Source organism: Sciurus carolinensis, chromosome 13 (genome assembly GCF_902686445.1).
Source record: "Sciurus carolinensis chromosome 13, mSciCar1.2, whole genome shotgun sequence".
NCBI classification, from domain to species: Eukaryota; Metazoa; Chordata; class Mammalia; order Rodentia; family Sciuridae; genus Sciurus; species Sciurus carolinensis.
In genome coordinates, this window is record NC_062225.1 from 61,815,975 (window position 1) to 61,835,296 (window position 19,322).

Sequence of the window (19,322 nt, forward strand, 5' to 3'; positions counted from 1 at the left end):
TAACTGTCAAAGTAGGGGTCTGTGGCTCAGATTACTGGAGGGCAGGTGGTACCTAGTCTGAGTCTGCACCAGATATCTTGAAGGTGCTTCCTGCTCTGTGGTCTGTCCCCATCAGTGGCTCTATAGTTAGGGAGAAAAGTGCCACCTATAAAGAAGAACTTGACATCAATAACTTCTATATCATATAGTCTTGTCCTGAGAATCTCAGCTTCTACACCTGAGCTGAATTGACAGTGAAAAAGTAGTGACAAGACATATTCAGTATTAAAAATCCAGGACAATGCCCACAGCTAACTAGGAAGCCCCAGGTGGTCTTAGAAGCAATATGGCATTCCTGATCATCAAATATTCAAGTGTTCTTCCTTTCTGCACTAGTCATAAAGGCATTGAAAAAGAGATGGAAATCATTTTTTTAAAAACAATTTTAAAAAGAAGCCGTAGGATCTGGTAGCAAGGCATAGGCTTCAGATTCATTTTGCACTCCTTTTCATTCAGTCTACAAACGTTTCACTAGTACCCACTCTGAACTCGCACTGTTCTACATGGCAGGTAGAGCCATCATACAAACCAGATGGTTTTCGAATCCTATAGAGTACATACTCCAGTGGGAGGAGACTGGTACTCAAGATAGCAATGAAGATGAACATAGGTGAGAAGCAAATAAAACAGGCTTATGAAGTCATGGAATAGTCTTTATGCATGGTGTTGGGGCAGTATTTTAATAGGGCGGTTTGACCCCTTGCACCATTAATCTTTGGCAAATTACACTTAAGTCTCTGTTATTTCTCCTGAAAATTTATCCAGGAAGTTCTAGTCTTCAAAACTGGGAAAACGTGTTATTTTTTTCTTGCTTCCCACTTCAAACAATGCCTTTGAATTAGTGTTTTCCCTTTCTCTCTGGCAGCTACCTCTTTAAAGTCACATTCTACCACATCTGCTCTCTTTAGTGCCCTGGATTTTTCTCACCAACCTCTCTCACCTCCTCCAAATCTAGATATTTTGGGTTAGTTATGGATTTGGAATATCCAATACATGATCCCACTAAGGCATCACTGATTAATGATGATGTCATGGGAACTTTTGCATTTAACACAAAAATTCCAAGAGTAACTACATTTGTAGAGCTTCATTCAATATTTGTATTCATTTAAGAAATACATTTGCATAATGTATCTCTTTGATGCCCACAGCAGCCTGGGAGTTAGGTAATGTATATGGGTTATCAGGTTCAGAGAGGAGGTAGTATCTGGCAGGTTGATGAAGGATCCTGGAAGTGAGCCAACAGCCTGAGGCTCTGGACACCAGTAAATCACAGAATGTGGGTCCTGATCCATCTCTGGTGCTGATCCCTAAGAAGTTTCTGTTTTCCTCTCCAGAAAAAGTGATACTGAAAGCAGCTTTCCCCACCCGCTTCCACCTTAGAATTGTTGGGAATGGCAAATAGGATAATATTCATTATAAGTACTCTGGAAAATGCATGAAATATAAGAGATATGTCAGAAGACATTTATCAAGCATCTGTGAGATATACCCGGAAGAGAGTGGAGGAAGCTGTGCCCAAGAGCTTAGCTTCATTGCAGACCCTCAGCAGCTCAGATGGAACCCTGTGCCTTATTGTCTGATGTCTGCATTCTGAATCACATATCTAGGAAGACCCTAAGTACAGATGATGAAAAACTTGGGTATCACACCCCCTTCCCAGATGTCTCAAGGGCAAAAATCTCTTAACAAGCTTATAAAAAAGTATTTGTCAGACTAAATGAATAAACAAAGCAATTTTGTGGGTCAAAATCAATAAAAAATACTGTTGGCAAATAAAATATAATGTCATTGTAGCACAAAATATAAAGGTAAGAAGTAAACAGGAATTGAAAGAAATGAAGACACAAGCATGTCTTCTCACAGCTGATACCTGGCAAAATTTCATAGTGCATAAAGTTGTTTTTAGGATTCTGGTCCCACTTTGTGCTGTATTATGGGTACTCACCTGTCTCCAGACCCCAGACTAGCCCCTGATGACCTTGATATCTCTTCTTTATCTGTTTTACTACCTACTCTTCAGCCTCCTCACCCTTTGAAATATTCCTGCTCTGTAGGCAGTATGTCTGATGTTTTCCACCTAAAGAACCCTCTAGCATAATCCTGACTACTGTCACCCAAAAAAGACAAGAAAAAGGTTGAAACTCAATCCTCATTCCATCCCATATAGACCATATTATTTACAGTAGTCTTTTTAATGTGTATTTATTACCCTTTTAACAAGATAGCACATAATTTTGTAAATAAATAAGAAATATTAATAAGCAATAAGAAAAATGAATCATGAAATCTCACCACCCATTTGCATTCTTGTCTATTTCAAAATTTACAATTCTAGAACATTTAAATTGCAAAAACATGTTAAAAGACATATACCACATATTTATCCATGCTTTTTAATGGATACTATGTATACTTAGATCACCCATTTTCTTACTTAGTGTTGTGTCAATGAACACTTTTTTTTTTGTTGGTTAGTGTACCTTTAATCATGATTTGAATAGTTGCATAATTATGTAGAGTTATAATTTATTGAAAACAATAGACAAATCTGTTGTTTCTAATTTTCCTCCAGCATAAAAACTCTGCCCTGACTCATTCCTTACATAAATGTATAGACTTGTAAAATTATTTCTAAATCCTCAAAAGTAGGCTTGCTGAACCAATGAACTTGTAAACTTTCCAGGTTTTTGGTAGACAGAGGCTTTTCTTGTCTTTCTTTCTTTCTTTCTTTTTTTTTTTTTTTTTTTTTTTTTTTTGGCATAACATGATTAAACTGTAGGAATTAGCTAACGGGGGAAATTACACACTAAATCACAGCATGGTGGGAGCCAAAATGGGCAAATTAGCAGAACTTTTTAGAACCCCATCAAGCCTCACCTGTCTGTGATTGTCACCAGCTCCCCCGGGTGAGTTTGTAGGCAAAGTTATATGTTGTAAGTTGCCTCCATTTGCCCACTTTTAACAGCGTTCATGTTTTCTGAACTTAAAATGCACAAATCCATCCCTTCAAAAAGAGTGTCTATGTGGAATAAATAACTGGATAATATCCCAGGGCAAAGGGATGAGTTGGGTATCCACAGAGCGAGAATCACACCAGTGAAATGCTGCCAAAGGAGAAGCTCCTTCATAACCATTAAGGCTGACTGCAGAGTAAAGTGAAGTCACTGGTAGGTTTTCTAGCTCGAGCTTCTCAGCTTTCTGGCTGTAGCAAGCATGGGCGTCTATGGCTTTGTCATCTCTAAAGCAGGACTTGAAAATAATTTTGAAAAGATTCAGGTAGGATACGAATGTTCCAGAAAGAGCACAAAGCATAAAGGAAAGAACCAGACTTCCAATGCAAGGAGGGTTAAGAGAGAAAAAGAGGGAGATTATTGAGAAGGAAGAAGCAAGTCAGAGGATGGCAACCAGTACAGGGCAGACCTGATTTTTTTTTTTTTTTCCAGGCAAGAAGTGAGTTTCAGTTTTATCTATGTAATAAGAAACCAGTTAGTTTAGGAAAATGATAACTAATGCAGCTATTCATTTAACCCCAGATAAGCCCTTGCTTTTTCACTTTTCAAAATTAGCCAAATGTGGCTGAACTTACACTTTTCAATGTTTTATTCTCTTTCACTTTGTATTATTAAAATAAAGGTTTATTATAAAAGTAATAGAATCATGGTCCAAAATTAGAAATACCAAAAACTCGATGCTATTTTTAAAATAGGTTCATTTAAGACCATTTGTATATACTATGGAGACAGTATAAATATAATGCTGAGAGAATCCAGGAACTTAGAGAATAAAAATCACTGTTCTTTGTTATTATTCTAAAAGGATGAAGGATCTCCCATGAAAACAGTTCCTTCTTTTCTTTTTCAGATTAATTTTAATATAATATTTTGCTAAAGGAGTCACTGATGTTTCTAAATAGAACAATCTTACTCATTTTGTTTCACATGATCAGTTGCTTTAACACCAAGTAGTTATAGCTGGAATTGAAAGTGATGAAGGTTCCTGATATTTTCTCTGAACCCTTTATCCATTTTCAAATTTAAGGTGTACCATTTGTCCCAGTACTTACAGTCACCCCATGGATTTGTGATTAAGAGCTCTGGACTCTGGCTAGGATCACACTCAAGAGGACCAAATCCTAACTTCTGCTCTTACTGGCTGTGTAATTTTGAAAAACTTACTTATGTCCTGAGCTTTAAGTTTTATTATTTATAAAATGGGGATAATAATTATACTTTGGAGAGTTGTTTTGGGTTTTAATAAGAATCCATAGATAGAGCATACATTAGTAAGCCTCAGTAAATGTTCACTATTGTATTTATCACCACCACCATTGCTAAACACCATGGACAGATCCACATTCTCCCATACCCTATATAAAGTCTATTAACTCTAAACCACCTAGTTGAAGGAAAACATAATAAAATATTGTAATATTATCACCACATTCTTTGATACTACTGGAAGAATTCTGAAAACATAATAATAGGTAACATTTGTACCTGTTAATTTCTAGGTACCATGCTAAAGCTTTTTATATTATTTCTTTTAATAATCTGAATAGCCATATAAATGACTGTGTATATTTTCCCTATTGTACAGATAGAGTAGCAGAAGCTCATGAGGTTAATGAGTCAGTAAATGGCAAATGAGAACAGGACCAGATCTTACTCCATATCTTGGGCTCTTTGCTACCACAACTGATTTATGCAGACCACTGTCACTAGATCCAGCATTCCTCAGTAACAATAGTGATTACCCATAGGGTGATAGAGGTTAACAAATTAGTCACTTACCTTAGCCTCAGCTTACTAGATAACACCATGCCAAGCAGAACCAATGGGAATGACACAGTCATCGTCAGCTGACTGCTCACCAGGTATGACCAGAACCAGAAGACTTCTCTCAAATCGGCCAGCCACCATCATCCTCCTTACTTGATCAAGTACACATTGAACTTCCACCACTATAATCTGCAGTCTTTTTATGTCTGCCAGTGAACAAGCAGGCCCCTACAGTGAAGGCACCAAGCCTGCCCAGCATACACAGTCAGGTCCACCCCAGAGTCATATTAATTGAGTCTCAAGAACTAATCAGGATGGAATACTGCTGCTTTTCTGCAGAATCAACTAGTTTATTTGGGGTTTTGTTTCTGGCCAGATTGAGAGGGTGAAATGACTGACCAAGCAATTCAGTGAACTAATTCCCACCTCCAGTAAACCATCAGAGTTCTTTGAAAGGTTCTGAATGTCTATTTGACAGCAAAAAATTAGAACTAGGGATTTTTAGCAAATTTTAACAAACCCCATGAACCTAAGAATTTGAAAAAAGGAGGAGAACCTTGGATCCCCTCTTGGGCATTTGTGAACAATTTTACTGAAGAATAATTCTATTCTAGGCATGTTAAAGAATGGAGGATTCTTTTTCTTTTGAGAACATATATGAAATTACAGCTTGGAAAAAAAATTAAATAGTGCTGTGGTGACCTTGTGTTCCCTGAAAAGTAAACTGTATAGCTTGAGCTAAGAATTTTCTCCTTTAATTAGAATTTATTCCTTTCTTTGACTTAAAATGTAGCAGGATTTAGGATATGCAGAAGGAAAACTAAGCCCCATGGATACCTTTGCAAAATGAACATATTCAAGTTACCATATGAAAATAATTGTCATTTAATAACAAAAATGGTTGCTTTTTGCAGAGTGATATGTTAAAACCATTCCATATATCACTGCTTCAGTTAATCTAGTGGAGGTGCCATTGTTCTCCTATCAGGTATGAGAAAACCACAGCTATTCTCAGGCTAGTTTGGAGAGCCTGGTACCATACCAGACCAGTTAAGCAAAAAGTAAGGGTGGGCTAGCAAGCTGGTATATTCCAATGTTGTCCTGCTGATTCTGATTTGCTGCTGTGGATAAAAATAGCTATAAGAAGGGGCTCTGATCCTGCCAAAGTGGGTTCTCTTCAGTTTTTTACTTAACTCTTCTAGAAATAGGTCATGTCATTGTCTCCATTTCTTTCTTGCTCTCTTTAGGGACAACTTAGATGGGAAGAAATTTTTTTCAGTTTCTACAACTCCTTTCCCAACCAGTCATTAATCAATCAAATATCAGTAATTCCAGGTTCTCTAAAATTTCACTTGGAAGCCAAGTGAAATTGGAAGTCACTGAATTTTTTTTTCACATGAACCAGTGAAGTGAGTATTTGTATGTGAGTGAGCGAGTGTGGGTAAATAAATGTCCATCTCAAGACGAAAGCCTGTTTAAGGCCCTCAGTGACAGCAGAAGAATTAGCATGAAGTAAACTATTTCTGTTTGAATTCAATAAGAGCAAGACAGAAGGAGGCATATTAGGGAGGAGAGAATAGAGAGAATTAAATGCATTAAGCAAGAGCCTGCTTTTCAACCACTAATATGATTGGGGCCTTAAACCAGAAGTTCTCTAATGTCTTTCTATGATATAGGTGTTATGAAATGTTCAAAATAAAATTGATAAGAATCTCTTTGATCTATAAGAATAGTTTATGCACTATCACATTTTTAAATGCATAGGATTGTGAAGTTAAAAAGTCTTTTGAAAGGGTGTTTCAAAACTCCCCCAGAGTTTAGAATCATGAATATAAGTCAGAATTCCCTGTATTTATAGATTCTCTGGCTGCGTCGTTTATAAAAATAGCTAATAACACTGAGTACTCATAGAGGGATATTCTACTGCCAGGCATGTTAACTTACTTCCTTCAAACTCCGCAAAGTAGATAAGCATGGTACCTTATCTCTTTTAAGTAAAGGATCCAAAATCCAACAGATTTAGGTGAATTTCCACCTTCCTTTGCCTTTCAGCATAGTTGTGCTGAAATAGACTTTTTAAAAAACCACATAGCACACCAGGTGTGGTGGCATACACCTGTAATCCCAGTGGCTCCGGAGGCTGGAGCAGGAGATCACAAGTTCAAAGCCAGCCTCAGCAAAAGCGAGGCGCTCAGCAACTCAGTGAGACCCTATCTCTAAATAAAACACAAAATAGGGCTGGGGATGTGGCTCAGTGGCCAGGCCCATGAGTTCAATCCTGGTACCAAAAAAATTAAAACACACACACACACACACACACACACACACACACACATAGCACAAGAAGAGGGGAAAGAGGTAGTTAGGCAGCCCCCGCACCTCCATCCAGCCCACCCAAGTCATTTTATGAGAAAAGGATCATATCTGAGGGCACCAACATTTCTAAGAGAGACCAGCTGCTCCTGATCTCTCCCCAGTTACCTGATTTCCTGAAACTCAAACATCTCTTCCTCCCAGCAAGGCACCCAAACTAGACACTTGAAGCAATTCCTCCCATTTCCTTGTCTTAGAACGTGGTTCTCTAATTTTCCTGTGAACAAACCATTTGTTAAAAGGTATGTGTATCCCTAACTCCCTTCCCCAGAGAGTCTAAAGTGGGTCTAGGGTAGAGCCCCATATCTACATTTTAAAAATAATATAAAATAAAGCTCTCCAGGCACTCAACCACTGAGCCACATCCCCAGTCCTTTTTTTTTTTTTTTTTTTTTTTTTTTTTTATCTTGAGTCAGGGTCTCACTGAGTTACTTAAAGTTGCTTAGGACCTCACTAAATTGCTGAGGTTGGCTTTGAATTTGTGATATACCAGCCTCAGCCTCCTGAACCATTGGGACTGCAGGCATACACCACCATGCCTGGCTCTCCAGGTAATTCTGACACAATAGTGTGACATTAAACAGTCTTTAAAACACAGGCCTTTCTGCCCCTGTTTACACCACAGTTTCCCACATGGAAAGAGATCATTGCTCAAGTGAGTTGAAGTAAGTAATTTTGCCAACATTTTGAACATAATGTTAAAAGACTGCTATGCAATTTAATATCGTGAATATTATTCACAGTTCAATCCTTTTGGCAAAATCTTTAGGTTTTGAAATCTTTCTTCCCGTGATCTTTGTATACTTCACTTAGATAATATATTCGTTCAGTGAGAAAATCATTAATTAATTCTAATGAAGAAAAGCAATCATTTACAATTTGTACAGAAAGAAAATAGTGCCAAAAGCACATATGGATTTAGTATTTTGGTGTGCTTTGTTCACTACCCAAACATTTAGAATAGAGAAAGACTTAGCGATCTCCTAATCTAATTTCTTCATTTTAGGTGAGGAAATGTAACCTAAAAAAGTGAAGCAACTTGACCAAAGATATATACAGTGAACTTGAACCAGGTCTATAGAGAACAGTTTTGTCCCAACTTCATGATATGTAGCTTCATTTAAGCCATGTTGCCTCCTAAACAAATCTTCTTATTTATAGTTATATGTACCAAGAAGACAGCATCAAAACTGAGACTATAAAACTAATTGAAAATTTATTAGATACCAAGATTGGAATTAAAAGTAAAAATTACAATCAGAAGCCTGTCCTTTGGTATATATGTAGGCAACACACACACACACACACACACACACACACACACACTCACACACACACACACCATTGTCAACATGTCTTAATTTATGCCAGTCACATTGGAAATCTAACTCTCTTATTTTTGTACTTAATGACCAAAGATCTGAATATGATTATACCCCTCTGAGACTAGGCAATACTTACTTCTTGAATTTTACTTTGGGGAAAGGCGTTGCTTTGTGGACCACAGGCAAGTTCCAGGCTTAGTGTTTAGGATAGGAGCTGGCAGTGCCTAACATATGGCATGTGATGTGTTGCTCTGGGCACTAAGCAGCAAAGCAGCAATAGAAGTTAATTTGGGGAAAATCCTTCCCACTTCATTTGGAGAAGACAGTTATCTCTGTTGGAGCTAAGGTTAATGGTTTGGATCTGCATGTGTTCCTACAATTTTTAAAAAAATACTTTTTGAGTTGAAACTAAAAATAGACAAAAGACTGATGCCTAATCCAGGTAAATAAAACCTACCAGACTCAAAGAGGCCCAGAACATGTTTTATTTATGTGATAAGCTAGTCAGTTTGGCTCCTAATTTTTAGGGACTCCAGAGAAAAGCATTTGAAAATAGGATCCTATTTTTACAAGTAAGAATTTTCAAGTAATATTCACATAAATAGGCTATTGAGAAATAGCTTGAGGGGGTGGAAATTGCCACACACCTGGTATGCCCTCCATTTCAGCTTAAAGGCCTAGTTTGAATGTTCAGGGCCCCTGGACCCTGACTTTACACCTCTTTCCCTTCTGGTACAGAGGTAGAGACTGCCATCTGGAAAGTCCAGGGTTTCTGTGTGAAGATAGGACAGTGTGCTCTGTACCACGTGCCAGGGGATGTATGCAGGTTTGTGTGATGGAACAGCCAGGTCACCTGTCCCTGCAGCATATGAGCAGACTACCTACATCCCCAAAGGGCCCTGCCTAATGTGGCCATCTGTTCACCATCAGCCAGTGCTAGCTCAAAATAATGTTTCAAGTGTTTCTGGGCAGCAGCAGAGCCGTAAGCTGCTCTCTCCTGCCTTGGACTCTTGTTCCTTTACTTTCTTTTCTTTGCTCCACTGCCTGTCCTTGAAGAAGAAAAGCAAAAGACTTTTTTTTTTTTTTAAGCTGCTGCAGCAGCACCTCTTAAGAACTTTTCATAATGAAATGCAAGAGACCATTAAGATTTGTCTTGCTTTGCTTTTACTCATCAGTCTCTGTAATAATCTTATTGGGCTGCAAACTGTAACCAGGAATGCACAAAGCAGCACAAATCCAAGCAGGTGGATTAGCAAAGTGCCCATACCTTCTTTAGGCAGTTTCCCTGACATAGGAATGGGCATTTGTTGATAACCTGCTTCAAAGTTTCTGAATGGAAGGAACAGGGCAAACTAAATGGAGTAAGAGAAAAGGTAACCTTTATTCTTTCTGGGAGTTGCAATATGGTATTTGAGAATAAGCTCTAAAATCAAAGAGACTTGATTTAAAAAATTCTCATTCTGCTTATCAAGACCCTGTCTATGAGGCATACTATCACAATAATGTAGTTTTTAAAATTACAAACAGGGAATAATAACACCCAGTCCACAGGGCTTCTGAAAGGGTTGAATGAGGATATACATGGAACCTGTATAGCATAGTGCCTGGCATGGAATAAACAGTTCTTGCCTTCATCATAAAAGAGTAACAATATCTGCTTTCCATTACAGACAGAGGTCAAAATCAATGAGACAGGCCCTCAGGGCTGACCAATTCCCTTTCAGAAAGAATGTGATACTCAGATGCAATAGCCTCTGATCGGCCTAAATAACTTTCTTCCCCATCATAAAGCAGAGAATCTATAGGCTAGTATAAACTTCCATGCTTTGTGGATTGTCCCCAGTGGCGATTTACCAAGGAGCAATTGTGGTGACAGAATAGCAACAAAGGGGAGATACTAGTCTGGTATCATGAAACTACCTGCCTGCACAGAGCATGCCAGAGGCCTCAGGAAGATCAGAGCGGTGCATACAGCACTTTGGAGATATATGGTACTTGGCTATTACTGACTGCAAATGTGAGTTCAATTTGATCATTATTAACATACTATAAACCCACTATGCAAGGAATTTTGCACAGGTAATTGAAAGGACTTTGATGCCAGTAACTAGGCGTCATATAGACTACAAATTTAAGTTTTTTCTTAAATTTATATTTTTAGTTGTAGATGGACACAATATCTTTAATTTTATTTATTTATTTTTATGTGGTGCTGAGGATCAAACCCAGTGCCTCCCACATGCTAGACAATTGCTCTACCACTGAGCTATACAACTGCAGCCCCAAATTTATTATATTACAAGTTCTGTTTACATGTTCAATAAAAGTAGCTATTTCAGATCCTATCCCAACTTTTAAACTAATCTAGATTGCTCTATTTACATTATCTTACCAAAATAACAACAAGATCTACTCTTACCAAGAAGCACAGAAGGCATTTTACACATAATACTTCAATTTAGCAATGGCAATCTGAAGTGGATATCAGTATCCCATTGTCACAGATTAGGAATTGAGGCCCAAGACCACACTGCCAATTGTGAAGGTAGGATTTAAATCCTCTGTGCTCTGCTCATCAAAAAGTATAAGTTCTGTGATCCTATCCCCACTGTGGTGAACCCCGACTTCCCCATCTTCTTAAGATACACTCAGGACTGTGGGTGAAGAAAGAGCTTTGAGGATACTCATTGGTACCTATGGCGAGGTGAAATGTGAGATGGTGTAATTAGCAAGCATGAGCCCTGAAGACAGGAAGCCAGAGCTCAAGCCCTCCATAAATTCTTTGCAGTTGTGTGACATCGCACCCATTACTTATCATGTCTAAGCCTCCTTTCCTCACCTCATAAAATCATTATCACAGTCAATGTGCCACATAGGTGAATCCACTTTCCTATTCAAAAGACTCTAGGCAAAGGTCAGCTATTATTATAGTTTGATTCTTTTCAATTCCACTATTGACTTGCTCTTGGATCTTTGGAAATCTTTCCTGACACTTTCACATTTTCATCTGTAAATAAGAGCTGCTGATACAGCATCTTTTAGTAAAACCTGCCAAAAGCCATTTTCACCTGTGAGTGATCTGGAATCTTTTGGAATGCTGTTACAATAGATTCCTCAGCCCCAGTGATTATGACCCAATACAGCTTGCAATATTTACCCTTTAGAAGGACCCACTAGTTTCTGGTGTAAGTAGATGGCCTGGGATTACTGTCTGAAAAATACTGCCCTGTAAGCTCAGTATACAAAAAATGATGGTATCCATGGATAAAGAACTTGATGGACGTCACTTTTTCAGTAACATAGATAGCACCAAGTCTTTGGCTCCTGATTGCTAGATCCTGTTCTTATCATCACATTAATGAATCAAAGGAACATTGAGGCTCACTCTGGGTTCCTGGGTTTATACCAGGGTTTGGTTCTAGACCACACGCTAGAAGTTCCCAGCACTCCATGGACATCTTTACAAGGCTAAGTGAGTGTCATTGCCTTTTTTCCTTCTTCTTCTACAGACACATTTGCCAGCAAAGTAGCGGCCACCCAGGACCAGTATGCTGATGCATCCATAGGTAACGTCACAGGCAGCAACGCAGTGAACGTCTTCTTGGGAATCGGCGTGGCCTGGTCCATTGCTGCCATCTACCACGCAGCCAACGGGGAACAGTTTAAAGTGTCCCCTGGCACATTAGCTTTCTCTGTCACTCTCTTCACCATTTTTGCTTTCATCAATGTGGGGGTGCTGCTGTATCGGCGGAGACCAGAAATCGGAGGTGAGCTCGGTGGGCCCCGGACTGCCAAGCTCCTTACGTCCTGCCTCTTTGTGCTCCTATGGCTCTTGTACATTTTCTTCTCCTCCCTGGAGGCCTACTGCCACATAAAAGGCTTCTAAAGGAACATCAAATATAGTAAATTTATATATATATATATATATACATATATATATACATAAAAAATTATGTATAATGAACAGAGGAAACTGACATCTGTCATGTTCACTTACCTGCTGATGGAATCCAACTTCAAGAGCATACTTTGTACTAGGGCCAAAGGCAGAAACCATCACCTCCCATTCCCGGGGCATTGTTATGCTGGACAAGGTGCAGAGGCAGGGCCATCTTTGCATCTCGGCCTCCAAGAGCTGTACTCTCTCCAGGTTCATAAATCATTAAGGCTTTGAGTTGTTTTCTTGTTTTCGATTTTGTTTTCGTTGGGGTTGGGGAGGTGGTTGATGTTGGGCTTTGCTTTTTGTTTTGTTTTGTTGGGAGTGTCAGGGTTTTTGCTTCTCTTTGGAGAGGCGATAACCCATTTAAATGTAAATGGGTTTGGGGTAAAAATTGAAATCATTATGCTTCCCCTCACCTCCTCCAAACACTTTAAAAAATTTCTTTGGATTAAGAATGTATCTGGGCATGGAAGAAGAAAGAAGCACAGCACATCTTCACTCTATTTCCAAATTTCATGCTTCTCTCCACAATGTGAGCAGACTGACGCTGCCTCCAAGAAGAAGTATGGGAGCTGGGACAGAGCCAGGAAGAGTGATGGTTCTAGATATAGTCTGTTATTTAAGGATGTGGTGCCTGGCACTCTGTTCAACAGGTACAGGAATAACGTGCCTAGATTCCCAGGAACATGCAAAACCCTTTATTTCTTAACTCTTGAACTCTGGACTATAATTCGCAAGGCCCTATTCATTCCAACCCAGGTAACCCCCCAGGTGCCCCATCCCAACCTTCCTCCTGCCCACCCACTCTCCATGCAAACAGGAAGAATAATCCCATTCAAAAAGCACATCGTTCTTTTCCATTTGCATCAGTATGTGTCCCAGTCCCATGTTGCTTCTGCCTGGGATTGTCCATCAGTTTTATTTTCGAAGGCATCCGTGGCTCGCACAATCCTGTCCCAGTTGTTACCGAACATTTGCTCCTTCTTCATGTGCCTGTTTGGGAATGTTGTTGTGATACCTGTTACACAGTGCATGGACGAAAAACAAAACAAAACAAAGTGTATCTGTATATAGTAGAGTATAGCATATACTGTTCTCCCATTCAGCAACGTTGATTGGACATTGAAGACATAAGTGAGCTTTCTTTTCACCTGAGTTGTTGCTTTTGTGTTGTTATTGAGTTTGATTATTACTAGGGATAAAGGAAGAAAATGGCAGATTTTTCATGTACATTCATTCTAAGAAGCAATAACTGTCATGTGGGAAAAAGCTAAAGTTATTGAGAGGCTGGCAGGCAACCTACAAAGATCTTCCTGGAAAATTAGCCATGTGGAACACATCAGAGGCCTCTGCAAATCATCCATTAATTCAGGAAGGCCAAAGAGAAAGGTGTTGTAGAGAAGTAGATGCGTGGGATATGCCTGGCTTTCAGAACCACCATGTCCACAACACCCCTTTCCCCAAAGTATTTATTGCACATCTGCTCTGTCTGGCACAGATGTTAGATGGTGCTGGTTTGTTCGTTTTATTTTTTTATGTAAAAGGCATTTTTGAGTCCTGTTTCTTTCGCCACCCAGTCCAGACCCCTCTGATTGTATCAGTAGTTCCCAAGTAGGAAAGAAGCCAGGGTGACCCACCAGCCTTTTGTTTCTCCTTATGATGAAGAGAAGACAATTAAATGAGATTAGTGCCTCCCAGAGGATTGTACTGGGAGGTTTTGACCCTTTGAAAGGAATGGCTGTCTTTATTTTAAAATACCAAAGAGTGTGGATAAACCCAACATTCCAAATAGTGATTCCACTAATGAGTAAAAATGGAATGACTTCACCTCTCAGAGACTTCTCCATCTCTAAGGAATTCCAGGTGGAAGACATCCCTGGCCTTCTGTATGAATTCGAATATACTTAAAAGAGAAACACTGCTGAGACTTATTTTCTTCCACTCAATAATCACGACCATTCACCATTTATTAAACACTTGGTGATTGAGTGAATAATGAAATGCTGGTTGTCCACTCAACAGGCCAGGTCGTATACAGTTTCTGGGGCTCAGGGTATGACCCAGGCAACCCAGCTTCCTTCCCTCAGCAGGGTACACAGAGAATGCAGTTGCTATTTCCATGAATAAAAGTTAACACAGCCATATGGAAACAGTTTTATCTTGCAAGGAAGCACACAATTATGAGACTCCTTAACATAAACACATAGTTGTACAGATAAAATTGCCCAAATATTAAAGATCGTCTTTAAGAGAATATAAAGTTTAGATCTGGAAAAGTGCCCTCCTTATGCTTGGTCAACTTGCAAATACATGTGTCCCCCAACTTTACCCAGAAGGGCAATCATGTTGGTGATTCATATTACCAGGAAGACCCAGTTAACTCCAGTTTTTATGGTTGTGGCAACAGTACTTTTCCAGGACCCAACTCTGACCCGTCATTGATGACTAACACTGGTGACTGCTTTAGGGGCACATTCTAAGCCACTTCTTTTTTTTTTTTTTTTTTTTTTTTTTTTTTTAAGATTTGAAAAATGGAAAGCTAGCCTAGAAACACCAAGTAAAATAAGCCAAGGAATACAAGGTATTTAAACTTTAGAAAGATTTTGCACTCATTTTTAGTCATATTTTGAATGTCAGTAATCCCATAGCAAATCTTCACTTTAAAAGGACTTTAAGAAATTCTCGCTGTTGGTCAATTTCAATTTTGAAACATTTTGGTTTGTTTGCCTTTTCAGTTTTCATTGCTATAGAGAAAATATGATTCTCATTATTCAGGGTTGTTGTTATTATAGTTGTGTAAAATTGTTTCATTTGATTTGTTTGATTATTTTATTTTGTGTGTATTGTGCACGGCTTTAGGGGGGAAGTGCACTAATTGTGCTGTTCCTTATAAATGGTACACATATTGACACAGACCAATAAAGTTTCTAATTGTTTCTGATTTAATCACTAGTGATACAGTATAGTCTGTATGCAATGTTTTCTTTCTTCTCATTGTCATTTACTTCATCTTTTTGTTTTCATGTTTTGAAGAAATAAAGACCAAAAAAATATTATTGTGCAACTAGTATCCTCATCCAGAAGAAAGAGACACCTAGTATTCAAATTTGTAAATGTCAACCCTATGATAATGCAGCATTCTCTTTTTTAATGTCCCAAGAAGACACAAAGTCAAAATATTTGTCTGTTCTATGATGCTGAGATAAATGTTGGATGTTCCTCCATTTCACTCTTTCTTTTTACATCTTTTTAATACAATTCTATCTTCATCCTTCCTACCTCTAAGAGCATGAACCCATAAACACTTGCATATCAGGCAATGTTTTAGCATGCAGTGTATTAAATCAAATCATTCAACCCAAATAAAACTGATCACAGAAAATATAATTATTTCCCAAGGGACACTAAAGTAAATTATTCTTTCAGTATCCTACCTTATATTCCTTTTCATTCCCAGTAGAACTTTTCCCCTTCATTAATAACTTGACTATTTTTATCAGTTATAGACTTCATATCTCATAAAATCAAAACAGCAAGGGAAGAAGTGACCCCACAATAGAATAATCATTTGGGGAAAAATCTGATCCCTTACTATAATAGAATATGTGCACTCGGTTCATGTAAATGATACTTTGTCTATCTGAACATCCATCCTTAAAACTTTCCACAGAATTCCTCATTATAACATTATGTGGTCATGGGTGGCACATTTTCATGTGTGAAGGAAATAATGTACAATTTAAACATTTTCTTGATACAAAAAATTGGTGTATCTTCTGGGTACAAATTTCAGTTTAATACAAAAGGAGCAGTCAGTATATACTTTTTTGAACAGCAAAATAGTAACTCAATGAACAAAGGACCCTTAAGCCATTTAACAACCTTTGGCAAAATGCTGCAACCCAATAATTCTAAACTTCTTATGAGTAAATTTTAGTCTGTTTGAAGATTCTGATTCAATATATCTAGCAGTGGAGATTTTGAAGAACTTTGCTTTCTATAGTTTGCAGCATAAGTGCACCAGTTTTTATTATTGTTTTTCAAATGTATTAAATTCCAAAATACACTGTTTGAAGAAATCCTTCAGAGATTCTGATAAGTTGCTGTCATCTGCTCTAGCACCCTCTCCCCGCAGCGTCTGCCTAGGAAAGTTCACTACCCATCTGCCTTTTCCACACCTGGCTTGATTCATTGGTGATTCTGCAGCTCCAGGCCTCTGATCCTAACCTGTCAAAGTAAAATTGACTGTTTGCTCTGCATACATCCAACAACTTTGTGGGAAAAAAAAGTTAGAATTTATTTTTCTGGTAGATGATGAAGACCTCTACTTTCTAATGGTGACAAAACTTCACCTTTTCAAAAATGTAAATCAGAAAAACTGATTTACATTAATATTTCTTTTGGTATTGCAGGGCTAGAGATGTGAAATCTCTCTTTTGATTTTGCATCAGAACAAGTCCTGAGTATAGTTTAATGACCTCAGGAACATTTGGCCATTTTGTGGTTGACCATGTACAATGTTGGATCTCATTCTGACCTGCTGCTGTCATTCAGCTTTTGTTGTAAAAATCAATTCCTTTTGGCCAAGCCATTCTAGCTGTTAGCAAAACTGAGCAGAGATAAATGCGAGTTTCATTTGACAAATAAGTTAGTGCATTAAGCAGAAGAGACTTACAAAATTGTATTTATCTTACAAGAAAGAAACATGTTATGAATTGATTTGTCAGCTTTTGTTCAGCTCTACCTGCATATTTTTGTTAATGGATTGTATTTCTGCTATTCTTTTCTAACGTTATGTACTTATCACTTCTTGCCACATCCATTGTCTTTGTATCACCAGCACATTGTAAACGTCGTTGGGCAGCGTGATGGTATTCCACCTACCAAAATAGCATGGGAAGGGTAAACAACTGAAATAGGCAATTTGTTTATTGAAGCTTAATCAGACTATGGCTTTTCCTCTCCCAAAGTAGAGAATGTTCTATCTATAGAAGGAGCAACCACCAAGAGGTGGAGAGAGAATGCTTCAGTTTTGCAGCTCCTAAGAAATGGTAAGTATGCAGCTTTCTGTGACTTTTTCCTGCCTGCCAAGATGTCCAAAATGATGCACTCAGAAGCCCTCCAAATTTTCAGTTTTGTCAAAGGTCCTCTACTTTAATCTCCCCAGGAACACTTAAATAAATGGTTTTGTAAATGATTATTTAGTTTTAGGAAAAAGCATTATCTCAGCATCTAATCTTTCCTTTCCCTACTGTCCACCTTTGTGGTCCTCCCCTGGCTACTCCACTGTATTTAGTTGCCCTTAATGATGCTCACTGCTACCTCTCAGTAGTGGGGAAAAGGTTTGTGCTAAAAGTGACGGTTCAGGGCATGCTTTTCTGAAAATGAGCTTAACATGGGAAAAATCAAACATAATGACATTCCACTAAAAAAGAGTCATTAGAACATAGTACGGTATCTCTGCAAATGTTTAGGACAAGTTATGTCCTGCAGTTGCATATGATGGCAATACTGTTGATTTTATTTCTCTTTGAGTCACACGTCACACTGCAGTACCCGTCCACCTTGTCTATCAATATGCAGAGATATATTGGAAGTGAATAACAACACACCCGGCCCCAGACCCCATGAGAGTTTCTATAAAGGTGAAGTATATAAATATAGAAAATTATAATGTATAGCTTCTGTGCTTTTAAGAAATATCAGTGGGTCACATGCTTCTCATTTGATATACCTGATATGCAAATGGCAGGAAGATTTACATTGATAACCAAACACAGCAAGAGGGTAATTAGCTAACTTCAATGTTACTGAGCCAATTTTGGCAGTTAATACACAACCCAACCCTCCTAATTTGCTGACTGCAAAGACGTCTATACTTAGCCAAATCTAAGAATGTACTGGAGGAAGGGGGAATTAGTATACTAGGATGAATGTATAGCCTTCTTTACTACAAATTACCTATTCAACTGAGATTCAACAGAGGTTTTTTTTCAGAGTACTTTCCCTACATTCCCAAATAACATTTTTTAGGAGGGGGAGCTTACCAGGGATTGAACTCAGAGGCACTAGACCACTGAGCCACATCCCCAGCCCTATTTTGTGTTTTATTTAGATACAGGGTCTCACTGAGTTGCTTAGCACCTCACTTTTGCTGAGACTAGCTTTGAACTCATGATCCTCCTGCCTTAGTCTTCCGAACTGCTGGCTTGTAGGCATGCACCACAGTGTCCAGCTAAAAAAATTTTAATTTACAGAACATTTGATTAGACTCTTCCGAAGTCATGTAAGAGAAGAGAGACATTTGCTATGAAGAACTTTTCTAAATATGTAATTGTAGGTTGGAACTGACCCACTCTCTAATGTGAAGACCAATTATTGATTCTATACCCCATCCTTTCCAAATACAAGAAAAAAAAATTCTATTATACAAACACATAAGCACTTTTCAAAATATTTCACCTAAATAATGAAGAACAAACCAAAAGATACAAACGTTAAAGATAAAAGTGATATGATCCAAATGACCAGTTTTGAGAAAATATTTTCTCTAACTACCTTTCTCTATCTTCTATATTCATATTTGCATTTCATTTTGAAAAATACTCCAAAGAAGAAATTGTGAAAGATTTTGAATCCCAACCATTTTCATAAAATTTAATATGGCTAAAGAAAGTGATATGGATGAAAAATATCTATATTGGTGGCAAGAATATAGTTAAAAATTAGAGAATTTGGTACAAATAAAATGTCTTCAGTGATATCTCATCACATATTAGTATTGTCTGGGGTATTTGGAAGTTATTACTTTTAAGTAAGATGGATTCCCAGTTTCCAGAGACAACTGTAAGATTTAAACTTATA

General features: G+C 38.1%; 1 protein-coding gene across 8 annotated transcripts in view; it reads left to right on the forward strand.

The window, feature by feature from the left end:
• The window catches only part of Slc8a1 (solute carrier family 8 member A1), a 369,898-nt gene extending 354,387 nt beyond the window's left edge, over positions 1–15,511 (forward strand). For all 8 annotated transcript variants that reach the window (XM_047522914.1, XM_047522916.1, XM_047522915.1 and 5 more), the window contains one exon: positions 12,028–15,511. In XM_047522914.1, the coding sequence (XP_047378870.1) occupies positions 12,028–12,404 (377 nt within the window). In that variant the 3' untranslated portion in view covers positions 12,405–15,511. The remainder of the gene's footprint in view (positions 1–12,027) is intronic.
• Positions 15,512–19,322: the final 3,811 nt, after the last annotated feature.